Source organism: Drosophila subobscura, chromosome E, assembly GCF_008121235.1.
Source record: "Drosophila subobscura isolate 14011-0131.10 chromosome E, UCBerk_Dsub_1.0, whole genome shotgun sequence".
NCBI classification, from domain to species: Eukaryota; Metazoa; Arthropoda; class Insecta; order Diptera; family Drosophilidae; genus Drosophila; species Drosophila subobscura.
In genome coordinates this window covers 18445912-18464841 of record NC_048531.1, presented here as the reverse complement: position 1 = coordinate 18464841, position 18930 = coordinate 18445912, and the positions used below count along the sequence as shown (strand labels likewise).

The 18930-nt window shown below is 48.7% G+C and overlaps 3 protein-coding genes across 18 annotated transcripts in view; 1 reads left to right on the top strand and 2 right to left on the bottom strand.

Moving 5' to 3' along the window:
* Positions 1-3804: 3804 nt before the first annotated feature.
* Positions 3805-4732, top strand: LOC117890662. Its single transcript, XM_034795635.1, has 4 exons — positions 3805-4163; positions 4231-4315; positions 4373-4529; positions 4590-4732. The coding sequence occupies exons 1-4, from the start codon at positions 4161-4163 to the stop codon at positions 4672-4674; spliced, it is 330 nt and encodes a 109-aa protein (XP_034651526.1). The 5' UTR covers positions 3805-4160; the 3' UTR covers positions 4675-4732.
* An 88-nt stretch (positions 4733-4820) lies between these two features.
* The window catches only part of LOC117890652 (serine/threonine-protein kinase N), a 32593-nt gene continuing 18483 nt past the window's right edge, over positions 4821-18930 (bottom strand). For 3 of the 14 annotated variants that reach the window (XM_034795609.1, XM_034795608.1, XM_034795606.1), the window contains 9 exons: positions 18222-18718; positions 11576-12889; positions 9754-10047; positions 8169-8369; positions 7400-8035; positions 6957-7328; positions 6782-6889; positions 6579-6719; positions 4821-6511 (listed from right to left, as the gene is read on the bottom strand). In XM_034795609.1, coding sequence (XP_034651500.1) covers positions 6368-6511; positions 6579-6719; positions 6782-6889; positions 6957-7328; positions 7400-8035; positions 8169-8369; positions 9754-10047; positions 11576-12889; positions 18222-18718 — 3707 coding nt within the window. In that variant the 3' untranslated portion in view covers positions 4821-6367. Of the gene's footprint in view, positions 6512-6578; positions 6720-6781; positions 6890-6956; positions 7329-7399; positions 8036-8168; positions 8370-8446; positions 8667-9753; positions 10223-10330; positions 10597-11575; positions 12890-18221; positions 18719-18930 lie in introns of those variants that run through there. The other 11 variants (XM_034795620.1, XM_034795618.1, XM_034795619.1 and 8 more) reach the window with 10 other exon arrangements.
* Positions 13016-16762, bottom strand: LOC117890655. Of its 3 annotated transcripts, XM_034795626.1 has the most exons (5): positions 16556-16762; positions 15394-15854; positions 15024-15336; positions 14884-14984; positions 13016-14824 (listed from the first exon to the last, which is right to left on the bottom strand). In XM_034795626.1, exons 2-5 carry the CDS (start codon positions 15604-15606, stop codon positions 13193-13195), a joined length of 2259 nt encoding a protein of 752 aa, XP_034651517.1. In that variant the 5' UTR covers positions 15607-15854; positions 16556-16762; the 3' UTR covers positions 13016-13192. The 3 variants fall into 3 exon arrangements, with proteins under 3 accessions (XP_034651517.1, XP_034651515.1, XP_034651516.1); XM_034795624.1 differs by having other exon boundaries at positions 14884-15336; XM_034795625.1 differs by having other exon boundaries at positions 14884-15336; positions 15394-15800.

Sequence of the window (18930 nt, the reverse complement as noted above, 5' to 3'; positions counted from 1 at the left end):
CATTACATATACTTACATATTTACCTGTGTGTTTAGTTGTTTTTGCTTCTCCTACTCAAAGGTTTCGCATGCTTTTGAAATTCCATCAGGCTGAAAGTGCCTCCCGCCTCCTGTGGACCAAACAGCAAGATTCAATTTGCTTGCACGCCACCGCAGCCTCAAATTGCCACATGTAATGCCAAATTTTGTGAGTCGTATCTCCGAACTTGGTCCGTGCCAAAGGCTAATAATAGATGTTTAGCAAGGTTTCCCAGTAAATTAAATTTACTTATCCGTATCTGTGGCCGTGTTCCCTGTCATTGCTTTTAGCATCACAAATGTCTGATAGTCTGATGCACTCGTGTGCATAAATAACTTACATATGTTTGAATCAGTGCAATTAATTGCTTTTCTTGGTCAAATGACTGATTGCTGGATGGCTGCTTCTTGCATCTCAATCGCTGGCCCCTGAGGGTAAATCAAAAATTAATTATAAACAAGGTAGTAATAGCATACCTAATGACGTTACCTGACAAGCTGGGCAATTATTTTGCAGGCCTTAAATTTCAAATTGGGTTGCTAATAATACTCTCAGTGTAGTTTGCTCTTCTCCTTTATTGCGTCTCATCTGCTTGCATGATTTACAGTTGTTCTGATGGCATTGCTGTGCTCGCGTTTGTGAGAGAGGATCAAAGCACGCAGAGCACGCACCACCGCAATGAAATGATGCGAGAGGGCTACACAAGAGAGAGAAATGGTAATGCTGAAGCTTCTTTTGAATTGTTTTGGTTTTGCGGAGAGTTGTAGGCGGAGAGTTGTGTTTGTAGAGTTCCACCCTCATACGGGAATCGATGCGCTGTGGCCATGAAGACTAATTGATTTCCTGAACTTAGCCAAGAATCCCCCAAAATAAATCAAGCCATTCGACATTATCTAATCATATCTTCACCGCACAGCTTTCAATTACCAATTGCTTGAAAATCAATTGCATTCCGCGCCATTTCCGCCAGAGCTTGCGGCGTGAACATGAAAGGGATAACGCAAAAGTTGCACCGCCCACTCCCTGCCCTCCCCCGCTCAGCCACGATGAGTGCGAAAATCTTGTCTTATCATGCAATTATAGAGTTTTAATGAAATTTCGCGCACAGTCAGGGAAGAGCCATTAAGAGACATAGCAGACAAGCGGAAAAAAACTAGCAGGAAAGTCGTCCGCCCCGCCTCCTAATTACCCAGGGACACCGACCAGCACACAAGCACAAACAACCGGAAAAGCGGCAAAATAAACCCAAATGGTTGAGTTAATTGCATTGCCAATGATGCGGCCAAATCATTTTGACTCAATGCCACAACGATGGCCAAAAGGCCATTAAGCCATTAGGCCGCTTAAATTGTCATTAACGGAGGCAGCTACAAATTTAATAAGCGACAGTCGCCAGTCGGCCAAAGTGCGGTTAAGTCCGTACAGCAATGTCTGTCTGTCCCAGCATGGAATGGATGAATGTAATCCTCAATTTGGGTACAGCACATAATTCGCATTGAATGACATTCCACAACTTTTTGGGGGAAAACTCTTCAGGTATGTAGAAAGAATAAAAATACAAATTGACGTGAATAAGTGCTGCAAAACTTCGCTAAAGATGAAGAATGAAGAAGGAGGTCTGGAAGGATTGAGAATAAGTGGAAAAGCAATTCAAATACCACTCTGACCGCAATAAAACTTTAATTTCTTGCTTACACAACCAAATACGCAGTCCATGGAGAGGGAAGAGTGGAGACTGGAGACTGGAGAGTGCGAGAGAGCAAGAGTGTGCAAAACCAAAGCACAACAGACATGACACGTCGATCCAATAAATCTCCATTGCTCCCCGCGGCGCTGTTGCTGGTTGCCTGGTTGCCGGCTGCCGGTTGCTCAATTAAAATTCTCCCAGCGGCTACCCTCAAAGCGGTCTGAGAGCGGGTGTCCATGTCAAGCTCTGGCACCTCCGTTACCCACCAGCGCACACTGCTGCGGCATGCAAATGTCCAGCAAAAAAAAAAATGGAGCAAGGCAAATAGCATCCCAGTGCGAATATGTGGCAAATATGTTAAGTGGCACCCAGCGGAGAGCGGGAGACAACAATTTGCATTCTCTGTGAGGTGTACAGCTGTTCCACAGCATCCAACGAGGGGGAAGAGGAGTGCAAAAACAATTTATAGCATACATATATGGGCTCACCTTTGAACTTTACGAGGCGAAAGTATTTTTAATTAAAGCCAACAAGCCAGCCAGCCAGCCAGCCAAGCAGATGAAACAATTGAACACACACGCAAACAACAAACACACACCACGAAGAGCGACTAGTTGTGGCCCATAAATGCTTCAACTGGCCATTTAGCTCTCCGAATGGTTATGGCCATGCCCAGCCATGCCGTGCCGTGAGCTCGGTTCCAGGGATAAATAGAGGGCCAAGGCAGCAAGTGCAAATAATATTGTGGCCAACTGCACGAGGCACACGCACCCACCGGACAAACTCAGGACTCTGGACTGGGGACTGTGGACCGTAAACAGCATTAAGTAACCGCAAGCAACCAGAAAACACCACCCCAACACACACACGCACACATGGCTCCAAGTATGTGCGTGTACGGGTGGGTGTAACTGTATCAATTGCTGTCGTTTGCCGTTGTAGCCACTGTAATTGCCTTGGCTGGGGAAAGTCAGCTGCGGCCTCCCGCTGTGCGCCGTGTGTCGTCCCTGTCATTGACAAGCTCCATAATAGCCATCGGCCGCAGCATCTGGTCTCTGCCATTGTGGTCTCAGGATCTTTTCGTCTGCGCATTGATTCTCGGGCACATCCTAATTGAATACCTTGAGCCCTCCATTTTGCAGCCTCCCGCCCAACCACAGTAACGACTTCAAACTGCAAAACTAATCTGCATGGGAGGAGTCTGCGGAGGAGCAGCAAAAAGTTGCTTATCGCAGACGAAACATACATTGATATGCAGGCACATGCCCATACATATGGGAGGGTAAGCCTTCGGCTGAGGCTGCTGCCAAACCCTTATCACTTGGCCAGACGCTGGGCGGGAGGAGGGTCCTGCCAGATGCCTTGGGAACTGCTTGCCATGCATATACTCCGCCACTCTCCGTCTTTGGCCAACTGCATCTACTTAGCATAATTTGTTGCCTTGTTCCTTGTCTACAATGTCTGTGCGTGGAGTTGGGGGCGGACTTTACTGTCAAGGGCCCAAGTGGCAGGCAGGGCCTGTCTTTTTGTCTAGACAAAGCCAAAGACAATGTCTGCATACAAAGATTCTATTTTGATGAGGCGCTTAATAGACCATGGACTTGTTGCCCATCAAAAAACGTCAAAAATTAACTCTCCATGGCAGCATTAAATGTTTTCATTAGAAATGAACCTAAACTAATTTTAAGCTCCCGGGCATTCAAATTTAAAAGCAGCGCCAACTGGGGAACGTTTTACAGCAATTCTCGTGTGCTTAGCATATGTTAGCTTAACAGCAATGTTAACGCGATTCGGCTAAAGTTCTATGCTGTTTTTATTGGTTAAACTTTTTAGTTTTAAACTTAATTTGGAAACATTCAAACAAAAGGCGTCTTGAAAATTATTCAATCTTGTGAAGAATTGATTGATTAATTGGATAAAATTAAAATTTTAGAGCAGAGACTCCTAACTAGCTAGTAATATCAAATAGAACATCAAAACAGAGAAATATGATTTAAAATTACGGTATATTTACAGTAAGCTTTTAAAATGAGAATGTATATTTTGATATATTTTTGAGGGACTTGCGGTATATTTTATCGATAATTCCGCGGTCACACTGCTGATAAACTTTAATGAAAATAAAGCAAAATAATTGTTTAATAATAAAAGTGCGCAAAAAATGCAGCAGTTTTGAAGTAGCAACTTTTTTTTTTTTTAAAGTGCCATTGATCTAAGCACTTATATTTGCACCTATTACAGTGTGCAATTCAGCCTATCCCTACTAACATCAATTTGTTCTTTCGCGTATTATTGTTAAGCATAAACATTTGTGGAGTACTTCAGCTGTTTTCCGCATAGCATTCCTTTAGTTAGACACGGCTGCGGTACTTCATTCTATTCCTTTTGCAAGCGCTTTCCCACGGCAGAGTGGGCGTAGAAGAACCTAGAAAAGCATTCGACAGTTTTACAGCCATGGTAAGCACCTCTCAGGTCGATGCATTTCAGCCTCCACAGTCCGGTAACTCTCAAACTTTCATTGCAGCTTCAACTGAGGGACTTTCAAAATGTATGCCCCGATGATTTGACAGCAGCCCTGGCTCTGCAGGTCTACAACGACTTAAAAAGGGGTAAATCAATTAACAATTTTTCCACAAATTATTGCTATAAATTGTTGTATCTTTTAGATGAGCGATGTGGCCACTTGCAGCCGCATTATGATGATGATTTGAAGGTGTTTTACTTGCGCAAAGAGGACACACAGGCGGCTTACATACCCTTGATACATACGAAGGGCATACATTTCAGCCTGGTTGAGGCAATGCAGGATAAATTTGGAAAAAAGTAAGCACCCATAATTTAAAGATTTCCATTACTAATTTTCATTGTTCTCTCCTTTTGCAGTAATATATTTTTGGCCATAGTGGATAATACAGGCAATATATTGTATTACCAGGTGACTGAAGGATTCAGTGAAAAGAAGTTCTAAATATGTTTAATATAATCTATCATAGAAAACGCTGTCCCCCAATATATTTTAAGATTTATGTATATTTTATTTAGTCAATCGTTTACAGACTGTCCGGAGATCAACCATGTGAAGTGGAGCATTAAAAATACAAATTTCCAACTTGTTTGATGACACCAAACTGCGTTTATTCAATAGCGATGGATACATTTTATTCCAAAAATCATATCATAGTTTGCATAAATAAGGGACAGGACACGCACAACTTGGCAGCTAGAGGGGGGAAGGGAGGAAGGGAATGGGGCTGATGAATCGATATTCCAAGTTGCGAATGCAATCATAATCATATCAGATTTGCTACTGCTTTTGCTTTTGCTTGGGGGTTCAATGTATATTGATCTGCTTGAGGGGTGTGCAGTGTTCGTATTTATCAGTTAATTATTTTCACATAATGATAGCCTTAGCCTATGCTTGCATAATCGATTATTACAAAACTTAAATACAATTTAAAAATTAATTTAAAATTAGCATAGATCTTAAGCGAAACACAACACAATCCGATCGTATGCCACACCCAGCGAGAGCAAAGACTCGGTCTCTATCGGAGAGAGCGGCATTAAGGGTTGTTTTTCTGTTAAAGCGTACCGTTCTCTCTCTCTCTTTCTCTCTCTGTAGGCATACAATCAAATCGCTTGAAATCCATTCGTATCATTGAATTAAAAATGCTCAAAGCAATACAGTTTTCTTGTAAAGTACAATAATAATAATAAATAACAAATGTATAGGCGTTGTGTGTGTGTGTGTGTGTGTTTGTGTGTGTGTTTATATGAATTTAAATAATAAAAAGTAGCTTTAAAATATAACACAACTCGCACAAGTAGTCAATTGGCTGACCTTATTGGCCGAGTTGAATTTCCGAAAAAAGCAAAGAATAAATTTACAGGTTTTTACACATTAAAAAATGTAAGTATTATCTCTCCACTTTCACACACTGTGTCTCTCCCACGTTCCTTCGTTTACTTATCCTAAAATATGCTTAGAGGATGACCTCTTCCCTCTCTTTTTATCAAGACATTTTTCCTGGGTTTGTTGTATGTATGCATGCAATATAAAATATATTTATATATATTTATGTTTAGGTTTATCCTTGAATTTGTTCTTGTATGTTTTGTATGAAAATATGCCACTCCACTCTGTGCTATTGTTGGCGCTTGTAAAATAGCCTGGGTGTATACATAATTTGCATCTCTAAAATCTATTTGGAACCGGGGCTCACCACACAAAATTCTGTCCAAAAAATCTACAACGTTGCGTTTAAGGCCTTTCTCCTCCTCGGGGGTTTCGTCAGACTATTCTCAATATATTATCTCGTTCTTGCGATGGGAAATTAAAAGAAGCGTTAAATGGTTCATGCTGATGGAAGGGCTGACATGCTGATGATCGAAAAATGCTCTTTCTCTGCCCACAAAGCGAAGCTCTCTAGCTCGCGATGGGTACATGAATAGATGTACATATATATATAGTTTCTATATAGATATATAATTATATATGTCCTGTATGGGTTATTATCTGGAGGCATTTCCTGTTTAAATATTCCACTCACACTCACTTAAGCTAGCAATAAACTTCGTACACTTTTAAAAGCAAGGGGCAAAGGGGCTAACGATCGGGCTAGGCCCATTGGGTGAGCCGTAAAGGACTAACTGGAGACGCACTAACACCATTCGGCCGTGTATGAAAAGTCCTGGAAGAGCACTTGCTCATCCTCGGACAGGTGACGCGGCTCCTTCGGTGGCGTCAGCTGCGCCTTCTCCGACGTGAACTCCTCATCAAAGTTCGAGACATCTTCCAGGTGGTTCTACGTCAAAGAATTAAACACAAATAAATAAATCGAATGGCACTTTTTGGGCACTTTATGGACTTACAATCGTGGGCACAAACGGTGGCTTGACCTTACGCAACAGCAAATCATCCCAGACAATGGAGCGGAAGAACGCCTGCTTCTTGACATCCTCCGCATCGCGCTCCGACGAACCCAAACGTCGCTCCGGATTCTTGCGCAGCAGCTGTGAATATTATGAGCTAATGAGCATCGATTTTTCCTAGAAGCAATGCCGGAATGACTCACCCTACGCATCACGGCTATGGCCTCGAGTGAGAGGAAGCGCGGATAGCGCACCTCATCATTGACAATCGAATCGAAGACCTCCTCCTCATCGTCGCCAGGGAAAGGTGACTGTCAAAAAGGGAAATACATTCAGTTAAACATTTACAGAGGACATCTAGCTCCCAACTGCACTCACCTCTCCCACCAACATCTCAAAGATGAGCACGCCCAGACCCCACCAGTCCACGGCACGTGTGTACGACGTCTCCGTGAGCACTTCGGGCGCCAGAAACTCGGGTGTGCCGCAGAAGGTGCCCGTGCGATCGCCAAAGCCCATGCCCTCCTTGCACAGGCCAAAGTCGGCAATCTTCACATAGCCATCCGTGTCCAACAGCAGGTTGTCCAGCTTCAGGTCGCGATAGATGATCTTGTTCTCGTGCAGATACTGCAGTCCCAGCACAACGCATGCGGCATAGAAGACAGCACGCGGCTCCAGGAACACGTCCGTGTGGATGTGCATCATTAGATCCCCGCCGGCGGCGTACTCCATCACAAAGCAAACGTGTTGCTGTGGGGGGAATCAAGGAAACAGGATTAGGAATTCGAAAACTCTTACAGCTGCTTGCTGCTGCCACTTACATCGGTCTGGAAGCACGAATATAAATTGACTAAAAACGGATGGCGCATGGCATTGGCCACCTCGAAGATGCGCTTCTCGCTGAGCAGCGACTCCACCTCGTCGCGTGCGATTATGTCGCCCTTCTTGAGCGCCTTGATGGCATAGTATTGGTTGTTGCTGCGCAGCTGCGACAGGATCACCTTGCCAAAGTGTCCGCGTCCCAGCACGCTCAGCAGCCGGAAGTTGTCCATGGAGAGCATGCCGGCATTGGGCGGTGGCTGTTGCTTGCCCAGGCGGCCGCTGCCCTCGTGGAACTGCAGGCCGCGTGCCACATTCTTGCGCTGCCCCTGGCCCTGCTGCTGGCTGCTGGTGTTGCTCGTCGACGAGGAGCTGGTCGTGGGCGTGTACACAGAGGCGGCCGCCGCTGCCTTGGCCACATTCAGCTCGTACTGATTCGCATAGATGGGCTGCTGTCCGGGCTGGATCAGCTTATCCTGGCGCTGTGTGGGCTGCGGGAATTGTGGTGCGCCAGCGGCCGCGCTGTTGCCATAGATGGTCGGAGTCGGTGGCTCCTGGATGATGGGCGAGGGCTGCTGTCCATACTGCTGCTGCTGCTGATTGTTGCCCACGTAGAGTTTGCCCAGCTGCGGTATGACCTGAGGGAAGGCAAAGGAGAATTGTCAGCGCTTTGGTTGGTTATATTTCGGTTAAGCTTAGATTTGGGGGACACAACTTGAGAGCTCTGCTGGGACTGGGATGTTCTGCCTGTACTTTTCTGTTGACTTTTACCTGCTCCTGCTGCTCCTCTTTCTTTTCAACAACTGTCTCAAGCAACACACTCTCAACGTATGCCTCAGATTGGGATTCTGACTCTGCCACTGCCTTGGTTTCCGGCTGTGGCTCTGGCTCGGCCACCTCCTCTATCAGGCAGCTGGTGGTGCAGCTGGCATCGATGGGTTCGAGTGTGATATGTACAAGACTGATATGCGCCTGCAAGAGGATTGTGAGGGTTCAAAGAGCTGCGATACTCAACGACTGACACTGGGACTGGGACACACAAAACATACAGCAGAAGGTGCTTCACAAATGGCTGGTGCGGATGTGGCTAACAGCTGACGGATGGGCCAAGTCGGAATATGAAAATGGGAAGGATGATGCTGCTGCTCCTGCTGAAGTTGCACTGCAAACATTTGCCTCAGGACCTGCGCGAGTGCATGAAATGCTGGCACAAACATGACGCCACGACATGGCCACAATATCCGACGGATCGTAGGCTATACCCCGAGGGCAGTAGCAGTGACAGCAGCGAGGGAAACGACTGGCAACTGAAGGCAAACAAGTGCCAAAGTCATGACCAGAGGGCAGGCAAAATGGTCGCTTAGCATTTTAGGCGCTTCTGCGTCGCTTCTTTGCGTCTAAAAATGGCCAAAATGCTACGTAAGACGTTGGGGAAAAATGTGACAAGAGTTCGCGCGGGGTACATAGATGAGTACATAAAAAGACACACAAGAGGCACACACATAGATGTAGGTGGTAGGTGGTAAACATCTTAAATGAAATGGAAAATGTGAGGAACGTTGACGGTGGAAAATGAATGTCGTGTGAGTGGAGGTGCCTCGCCTTTTGGCACGTGAAGCGGCGCACTTTCGCGGCTCTCCGCCTTTTCCCTGTGATCTTTTCGTTTCTATTTAAAAAGCTTTTGGATCACTTTTGTCACTTTTTGGATATCTAATCGCGGGGATTATGCACAAGAGTATTTTTCATACATTTTTCAGAGCTCTCAAGTCGTTTTTGGGGTCGTAATTAATTAACAATTTAAGTTTTAAATTAAGTTAACATCAAAGTTAGGTTTAAATAGGAAGTTCCACATGGAGTTACGTGTCTACAGGTGGCTTAACTGTTAGTTTAAAATGTTATCTAACACTATGAGCTACTGTTAACACCACAAAGCAGTGTCAACACTTTATTCTACTGTTAACACCATAAAGCAGTGCCGTTAAACGCGATGTTAGGTACAATTCAAACAAATGTGAGTGTGATTTTGTGTTTGTCATGTGCATGATTATGTTTAATGAATGGTTTAGGGACAGTTTCTGCAATTTTATCGCTGCTATTTCATTCCACAAAAACACAGCAATCGATAACGGCAACGATAACAGTAACATTAACAAAAACCCAACAAAAATCGTGTATAAACGAATAAATGTAAGAAACGAAAAAGCTGTTTTTGAGGATTAGTGAATAATATTAAATAAAATCGATTGCACGGATCGCGGGATCCTCAACGAAATTAAACCAACACAACAAAAAACCAAGGCAAAAATTCCAAACCAAAAGCAAACCAAAAAGAAATCAAATGAAAAAACCTCCTAACCTCCACACAGAAACGATCGCCCGCACTGGAACTGTGGCTGGACTGCAGCAGCATATTTTGGCTGCCCCTGCCGCCATCGGCCCTGTACAGGTACTCGTCATCGTCCTCGGGATACTCTACCAGGGGCGAGGGCGGCACCGATAGGTCCTCCTCCCGGCCGCCCAGCAGCACCACCGGCGGCAGGGTGAGCACCGGACGGTGCAGCTGCTGCTCCACAGCCGATGGCCTTGACAGATCCTCGACGGCGGCACCGAAGCGATTGCTGGACTGGGTCTGGGCGGGATCGTGCTGCAACTGAAATTGGTTTGTTGGTGGCATGACAGCGAGTGGACTTTGGCTGTTGCTGGGGCAGGGATAGGTGACTGGGCGGCTAACTGGCGAGATCGAGAGCGGTAGCGGGCGCAAGAGCGGGGTCTGGGTGGATGGCTGCGACTGCGGCGGCGGAGGAGGAGGCGTTGGCGGTGGCTGACTCTGACTCTTTTTGGACCGTTCCATCAAGCTCTGCTTCTCCTTCTGTCTGGACTGATCTTGCTGATCCTGCTGCTGCTCCGTGTCCAACCCTTCCAACTCCTCCAACTGACACTTACTCCCCAGGTGCTCGCACAGCTCGAGGATGGCCAGACGCTGTGCCTCCTGGAACTGCTGGAGCCTCTGCTGCTCCTGCAGCTGCCTCTGGTGCAGTGCCTGCTGCTCGGACTGCTGCTGCTGCAGCAAAAGGCTCTCGAGCGCCTCCTGGTCCAGCTCCAGCTGCTCCATGTCCCGCTCTTTCAGCAGGCGCCGCAGCGTGGTTGGACGCGAGTCCATGTCGGAGAGGAAATCAAATTCGTGCAAGACATCCTGCAGCTGTCGGCGATTAACGGAGATCATGACAGACGGATGACGGTAGGCGGGAGACGGGCAACAGAGACAGTCACACAGAGACACACAGAGAGGCGGAGAAAGGAAGGACAGCGCAAAGCACAAAGAGAGACAAAGAATGAGAGAAAGATTGGGGTAGAAAGCGGGTAAGAAAGCTTCTTTCGCACAGAGAGAGAGGGAGTGCGTGAGAGACAGAGAGAGAAATCCAAGAGCGAGAAGGGAATGATGATGATGTTGGATGTAGGTGAAGAATGAGTTGCAAAAGAGGGGGAACAACGGCAGCTCAATGCTCACTTCAATGCCCGTATGACACTAACTTACATTTATTGCATGTTTTTCACGGAACTACTTAACTTTTTAAACAAAGTAAACAAAATTTATTCCTCAACAGATGCTCAGGGCTAATGTAAAGTTAGTGTCATACATCGGTCAGTGACAATGATAAGTTAGTGTCATACGGGCTTCCCTTTGGTAGTATTGGAAAATTTCCAGCAGATCGTTGATGTAATTTTCGTTCAATTTCCAAGCCCAACATCTGCTTGGTTGGATCCTTCTGCATGGAGGTTGGCATCCTTCTCCATTCCATATATTACACACACATATGATCAAAGCTTACAGGTATGATCAACGATGTATTTATGTACATATGTATGTGGATATGTATGCATTTATGTACAATCAATAATACAAAAGCCAACACCAAGGAGAGGATAATGATGCGATAACTGTACAGATTACAAATGTGTGTGGGTTGTGGGTGTGTGAAGTATGTACATGAGATAAGAATGAAGCAAAAGGAAGTGGCAATGGCAATGGCAAGTTGCAATGGCATGTGGCAGGCACAACGATCAAACCAGCTACGGGAACACAGCTTTAAATATTTACATGAAAGATCTTTACACAGGATTGTAGAGGGGGTAGACTGTTTAGGGAGGGGCCTGTATAAACTCTGAATCGAACTCACCTCCTGATCCAGCACCGGCGTGTTGGTCGTTGACTTGAGCAAAGGCGGCGGCGGTGGCGCCGTTGTGGGCGCTGCTGTGCGTCCACCGATGACTGCTGGCACCTTGGCGCCTGCTGCCTGCGGCGGCATCTGTATGATGAGCGAATTGGGTCTGCCAGCAGCGGCTGCTGCGGCGGCGGACACTGGCGGTGAGTCGGGTGGCAGAACGCTGATGCCCTGCATGTGCATGGAGAGCGGCCGCATGCCGCTCAAGCCGCTGGCCGCTGGATCCGGGTACTCGCCGGGCGTCTCCACGTGCTCGTGCATGCCCGCATCCGGATTGAACTCCAGATTCTGGGCCTGCTCGCCGGGCGTATACGGTTCCGGCTCCACCAGCGCATCCGACGAGGGCGTACGCGAGATGGGAGACTCCGAGTCGCGGCCCGTGGCCAGTGCAGAGCCAGCCGTTGCGCCTGTGACGTCGCTCGAGCCCATGTGCACATGGTTCGGGGCATTCCGCTTGAGCAGGCGGCCCCAGGTGGCCACATTTATGTTCATCTGCTTGGCCCGTGGGATGTTCTTCGCCTGCTGCCTGTTGAAGATCATGCGCTGGCGGCGCAGCTTGGGCTTCTGCGATATCATTGGATTGAGAAACTTAATCTCGGCGAAGAGCAAACCCTGTGGCTCCAGCTGCAGCGCCATGCCGTGGCGCACATCGTCGATGAACTCCTCCAGGCGCAACACCTTGACGGCGCACAGGGAGCGCCAGTCGCGCCAAAAGACACCAATCTCGAGCTCACGGGAGCGATCTAGATCGATGGAGAAACGCTGATCCCAGGCCTGCTGCGAGCATGGCTTCCAGGAGGTCTGTCCCACGGTGATGTTGTCCAGCTTAATGGCAGCCATTATCTCCAGCGAGGTCTCATCCTTCACCGAGTAGCTCTTGGAGCTGCTGCGCGATGTGACACCCTTAACGAAGCTGCGCAGATCGCCGGGACTCGAGCTGTTGTCCTTGTCGCGTCGCGAGCGCCCCGGGACATCCTCCAGCAGATCCTGACAGCCCATCAGCCGCACCTCCAGCTTGCCCGTGACACTGGCACAGCGACCCAGCGACGACACCGACTGATACGGTTTGCCGCCCAATATTCCGCCCTGCCCCGTCTGCAGCGATGTGTAGGTGACGGGCCCCGGCGACGTTGACTGCTGCAAAATCTGCAGCTCCGCCTTGAGCTGTTGGGCAGCCGGAGAGTCCGCTGGCAGCTCCAAGCGCCGCAGATCCAGCGAGTATCGCAAAAGATCAAGTTTTCGTGTTGACTCCGATAAGCGTCCAGAGGCCTGGGAAGAGGGAAAGAGCGGATAAGAAATTAGTTAATCTCTTAAGTGTTGAGTAGTTCATGTTTTACACAAAACCACAGCCAATAAAATACACACTTTCGATTCTACAGACTATTATTTGATGACTTTATTACAACATTAAACATTAAACTGATTCAGCGCACAATTTCTGTTGTGTTTTATTCATTCTTGTGTGAGGAACATTTCGCGGCTTAAACTTAATCGAAAGAAAATGAAATCCAGTGAGGGGCAGTATGGGTTAATTGGTACTTATGTGGGGGGTGGCAAAGTGTTAAATGCTTGCTACTGCGGCCTTCGCAACACTGGTCGCTCGCCCAAAGAAAACGCTCGACCGCGCAACTGAAAACGTTCGGCCAACCAACGCTGGCAGCTCTCGCACTGGCAGTTTGGGTTTTTGGTGGGTCCCACATGATGGCCTGGCTTGCGCATAGCCACCACATTGCCAAAGCGTCGCGTCTTCTCCAGATGCTCGTGCGTGTAGCCCGAAACGGTGGCCGTGGACGCCTCACTGGCCACGCTCGGACTGTCGCGGGAGATGTCAAAGCGACGCCCGGGCAGCGGCGAAGGTGTCACCACTGTGGTGCCGAATGTGCTGGCCGAAGTGGTGCTGGGCGGTGCCTCGCTGCCACAGCGCACCACAGTGGTGGCCGCCGACAGCAGCTGCGGCGAGCTGCGCTCCGTTGAGGGTGAGCCCGAGGGTCGCTGCACACTCAGATTGTCGCGTGCCTCGCTCTTCCAGCGGTAGCTCGGATGAAGCAGTCGAAATGGATCTGCATTGGCTACGGACGTGGGCTGCACGGGCGCTGTCACTGGCGGCGTGGACTGCCCAACGGCGGGTGCACCCATGGAGGGTCCAAAGAACTGCAGGAAGCCCGGACGATTGCGCTGCTGCAGCTGCGATATCTGCCTGCCCGGATACGTGTTGAAAATGTTCGTGTCGGAGAAGCCATCCGATTCCGAGGGGATCGTGTCGCTGCGCTGAAAAGAGTTGCGCTGCGACTGCACCTCTTTGATGGTCTGCAAGTGCTGAGGAGGCTGATGGGGAGACAAATGCTGATGCAGAGGCTGTTGCTGCTGCTGCTGCTGGTGTGTCAAGCTGTTGCCATTCTGTGGCAAATCCAACGAATGCTGACGCGACCACAGCCGCTCCATCTGGCTAATGCGCAGGCGATCCAGCGAGTTCTCATAATCAAAGCTATCGGACTTGGCCAGGCCAAAGGCAACGCTTAACGGATGATCCGGCTCGTCCGTTTCCTTCCACGAGGAGTCCACACAGTCCGTGGCCGCTGCCACGCTGGAGATGCTGCTGCAGGTGGCATCCCTGGGCATGGTCGAGTGCGAGGAGTTCGGGTAGGTGCTGCTGATGGTGTCATCGCTCGGCTGTCGCATGTACTTCTGCCGCAAGTTGGCCAACTTGGCTGCCCGCTGGTCCCCAATGTGTTTGCGGAAGAGGAGCTGCTTCGATTCGGTCACCTCCTCGGCGGTGCTGCATTTGGTGATGGCATGGCCCAGGCTCATCTGCTGCTGCTGGTTGTCCTTTTGCTCCTTTGGCTGGCCCAAGCGGCGTGGCATGGCTCCGCCGGAGATTCGCTGATGCCGCAGCAGCATTTGCTCGTTGTCCAACACTGTTTGCGGTGTGGAATTCGAGTCCAGATCGTAGCGCTTGCTGCCCGCTAGATCCGAGTCTGAGCTGGAGCTGGAGGAGATCTCCACATCTGCCTGCTGCTCATCGTCCGCCTCCTCATCCCCCTCGGAGCCCGTGCAGTAGACATCGATGTGCACGGTGCGCGGTTTCTTCTCACCCAAATTGGGCGGCATCCTGGGCAACGTTCCTCCTGCCTGTGGCGCTATCCTCGGCATCGAGGCCGACTTGAATGTGGACGAGGGCGTGGTGGGCGTGGGCGAGTAGGTTGGCTGCAGGACAAACAATCAATTAGAAGGAGAGAGCGCAGGGACTGGGTTCCTCCTCTTACCACATAAGTGTTCGCCTCCTCTGCCTGCCGCCTGCTGGCAAAATTCACGAGCGCCTCGGTGGTCGCGCGACGCTGCTCGTAGGCGGCGCGTCGTCGCTGCTGCTGCTGTGGCTCCACCGACTGCTGGTGCTGCTGCGACTCCTCGTGGTCGCTGGTCTGCGAGAAGGCATCGCGCAGCTGCTGCGCCCGCACCTTGTTGTGATAGACGAAGGGCTCATTCGCTGCTGCTGCAGTCGTCGCTTCCTGTGGCAGGAAGTCAGCCACAGCGGAAACCATGATGTTGCAAGTGCTGCGACAACGCGTGCCGCACACTTGAGCGGTGGCTCCTGGCGTGGTGGCTGCTCCCGCAGGCAGTGCACGCGATGCCTGTGGGCTGCCGAAGGCCGAATCCGCATTGGTCGTGGTGGCCGAGGAGTTGGTCGAACGGAAGCTGGTGCCCAAAGTGGTGGCAGTCTGCAGAGGGGAATGTGGATTGAGTCCCAGGAGGATTGCTGGCTGGCGGGCACTCACCTTGTCCACATCCTGTTCGTCGCAGGGCGTGCACCACTTGTAGACGACATGAACGGGATGCACGGGCTGCACGGTAGGCTGCTCTGTGGCGCTGCCCTCCCCATGCACTGGCTCGCCGGCTCGGGCAAAGGTCAGGTGGGCGCGCACTGTCCACTCGGCGGTTAGCTCGTGGGGCAGTGGCGCAGCTGAGGCACCAACCGTAGGCGTGTCCATCACTGCCTTACGCACTTTTGTGGCCAGAAAACATTTTTGTTTGCGGATTTCTCTTATAATTGTTTGTTCAAGGTGCCATGCCGCATATGGCTACACTCACGCACATATGGCACATACACACGATATATATATACGATATATGTGTCCGATACATATATATTCACACACGATCTGTTATATTCTTATAACTGCTGCTAAAAATAGCACACACATGTTGTAGGAGAAGCCGCTTTGATAGTTCTCGCAAGCTGAATGCAAATTCAAATTATTTGATGTTTCATTTTGATTTCTACAGTCAAAAGTGGCTATGAAGGATGCTCGGGAAGGGTTGCAAAATTATGCTACATCCTTGCGTGGCATTTGTGGCTATTTTTTTACATTTATTACATATTTTTGCTAATAGTTTAAACACATATTTAAAGCCACTCAATGAATGTCTTTCCCTTTTCTTAATGGCAATTTTTTGAAACTTTTTGTCACTCTTTTCCTTGAAGTTTTAAACCTCTTTGTGTGCCTGCCACACTTATCCTTCATAGACCCTCTTGACTGTATTTAATTCTTTATGTTTTTATGTATTTTTAGATGCCGCACACACGCACAGAGACACCAGCGAGGTGTGGAACTAAAAACACTTTCGTTTTTACAAATTTTGTGTGTCTAAATTTATGTGATTTTTATTTATAACAATTGCAAGATGACCCCAAAACAAAAGCCTCCACCTCAAAGTTTGAGTGGCAAACGCGAGGGGAATGTGAGAGGAGAGGCTCTCAAAGAATTACGCAATTGTGCAGCTACAAGCGGCATATGCTGCGTATGCGTAATGTGGAGTTGGGAGTATCAGGTGTGGCTCGGCGGCTTGCATTTCTTTTGTTTTCTGTGTGTGTGTGAGGCTGCACTTTTCTTTGATCTCTGCCATGGATTTATAATTATTTTGTTGTTGTTTTATTACATTATTCATAGAGTTTGAAACACAACGAAACGAGCACGAACACGGAACACGGAACGCGCGGCCAATAAAATCTCAAACGGGGGCAGAGTCAGAGGCAGCAGCAACAGCAACGGCAACGGCAACGGCAACACAACTTGAACTGAACGGCACAGCGGAAAAAAGCTGCTTGGGAAAATTCGCCAGAGCAAAGAGATGTTTTTCACATTTGCCGCCTGCTGCTGTTGGCCAGAGAACTTTTGCGCTCGCTCGCGCACGAGATTTGTGGCCCGATCAAACAGATGTTTAGCTATATATTCCCTCAACCAACTATAGCTAGCGCGCTCTCTCTCACTCTCACGCACTGTCTCTCTCTCTCTACAAGTTCTAAAAATGTTGGGACCCCAAAGGGCAGAGGCAGATTTGAGTTCTTCATTCGATTTGTTTATCATTTCGCTGACGTCTTGAACGAATAAAAACTTCAGAGTTCCATCAACAAATGGTACAGCCGTCTGACAAGGGTGGATCGGATCGATCAATGGGCAGTGCGTTTCATAGGCATAAGAGCCAGAAATGTGAGGCCTAAATGGAAATCTCTCAGTCAGGGAGATCAACTCCAGCCGACAGATGCAACAGGCGTCGCAGCAGCCGCAAAACAAATAAATATGAGCGCGGAGGCCGGGCAATGAATGTTGCCTGCAAATAGAATATTTAGGCCACAATCCAACAAACTATGGCGGAAGTGGAGAGTGTAGAGCAACCAGCAGATAAATCACCAAGAGCTTCATGTCTCAGCGTGCCACGCGACAGGAAACGCACAGAGCACCGAGCACCGAGCACATAGAAAATTGGGAAATCAACGAAAAACAGACCACAAAAAATAAAGAAAAATCTTTCAATGGATTGTGAAATTAAAACAATATACTCTGACCGAAATTGTCGCACACTTTTCCAAAGGAAAATGTCGCTCGGAGTGCGTGCCTCTGTGTTCCAGGAAAACATTTGTCGAGCTCAAAAAACCATTCCGGGAATCACATTTATTCAGCGCATCTTTGGCCACTCCTCGACAGAGTTTCTTTTTTTGTAGGTTCCCAGAAACTGGCAAAAACAGATAGGCCAATCCCCTTTCCAGGAGCTCCTTCTGTCTCAGAAAATCCCTCTTTAAACTTGAATTAAAGTAAAAATTTAAGCAAAAACTACTCAAATTTCTATCGCTGACAAACTGCTCGCAAAAACCAACCAAACTTCTGCCCTACAACAAATTATTAGGGCAGTCCCTGTGTGTGCCAACACTTGCCAGAGTCATTTACGTATTCCTTCAAGTAAATGCGACACATTCCACGGCCATTAATTTAATGAGACGACAGTTAGGGCAGGGGGCAGGGCAGAAAAAAAAATGAAATTCGAAAATGAAAACCAAAACGAACGAAAAACGAACAGAAACAGCCGCATAATTAGCCTCGTTTCGCGCTGCGCTGCTCGCGGCTCGTTCCTTTTCGTTTGGTGGACAGAAATCACGTATACGTATACGTTTGCATATGAATCATACGCCGTGTGGCCATATGGCACACACCTGAGCGTAGGAGACGCGTTCCGCTTACCTGGCCAACGGCCAGTTCTAATTAGTTCTAGGACTAGCCTGTCATATGATTAAGTTCCCCCTGAAGGGGGAGAGCGAACTGCCACTCACCTCCTGCAGCGCCTTCTTGTCTGGCGCTCGATTCGCCGTCTGCAGCGTTCGTATAACATTCTTGGCTCCATCCACGACAGCCGCCTCGATGTGCAGCCGATGTCGCAGCTCCGAGATGCGCTCCTCCAGCGTCGTCTCCAGGCTCTGCGGCTGACCATCGTCCATCAGAAGGCGCGTGGCCTTCAGCCGATCGGCCTGCTCTCGGTTCTGTTTCACCTTGATGATGCGCAGCCGCAGAAACTCAATCTTGGCCCTCGAATCGGCCAGCATTTGGTGGGCCTCCGCCAGCAACTTCTTATCGCAGCCCGCGCCCAACGACTGGATCATGTTCTCCGCGCCCGTCTTCACTTTGATTTCGATCTGCAGCTGCTTCTCCAGCGAGGTGAGAACTTTGTCATTGGCGGTGGAGGGTCCATTGCCGCCGCCACCAACTCCGCCGCCCAGGGCACCGCCAATGATAAGCCCGCCATTGGGATCGATGCTGGCATGAATCGATTCTGTGGGCGATAAATGGAGAGAGATTAGTTGAGGTAAGAAAAGAAAGGGAAGATGAAAGGTTTGGCTGGAATTGCTGGAGAAAAGAGGAACATTCTGGCTCTATTTTTGCTTCCACTTTCCCATGGAAACCTGCCCTAATGGCCATCTTTTATGCACTTCTGATATGGCTATCAATCGTTGCCCAAAATAAAATCCCTGATACGAGTTTCTT

Excerpts from the sequence above, each read along its gene's own strand:
- LOC117890662 (XM_034795635.1), top strand. Across the intron at positions 4,316-4,372 it reads CTACAACGACTTAAAAAGGG|ATGAGCGATGTGGCCACTTG; the intron begins GTAAATCAATTA and ends TGTATCTTTTAG. Across the intron at positions 4,530-4,589 it reads CAGGATAAATTTGGAAAAAA|TAATATATTTTTGGCCATAG; the intron begins GTAAGCACCCAT and ends CTCCTTTTGCAG.
- LOC117890655 (XM_034795624.1), bottom strand. The coding sequence starts at position 15,606 with ATGGACACGCCTACGGTTGGTGCCTCAGCTGCGCCACTGCCCCACGAG. Across the intron at positions 15,337-15,393 it reads ACGAACAGGATGTGGACAAG|ACTGCCACCACTTTGGGCAC; the intron begins GTGAGTGCCCGC and ends TCCCCTCTGCAG. Across the intron at positions 14,825-14,883 it reads AGGAGGCGAACACTTATGTG|CCAACCTACTCGCCCACGCC; the intron begins GTAAGAGGAGGA and ends TTTGTCCTGCAG.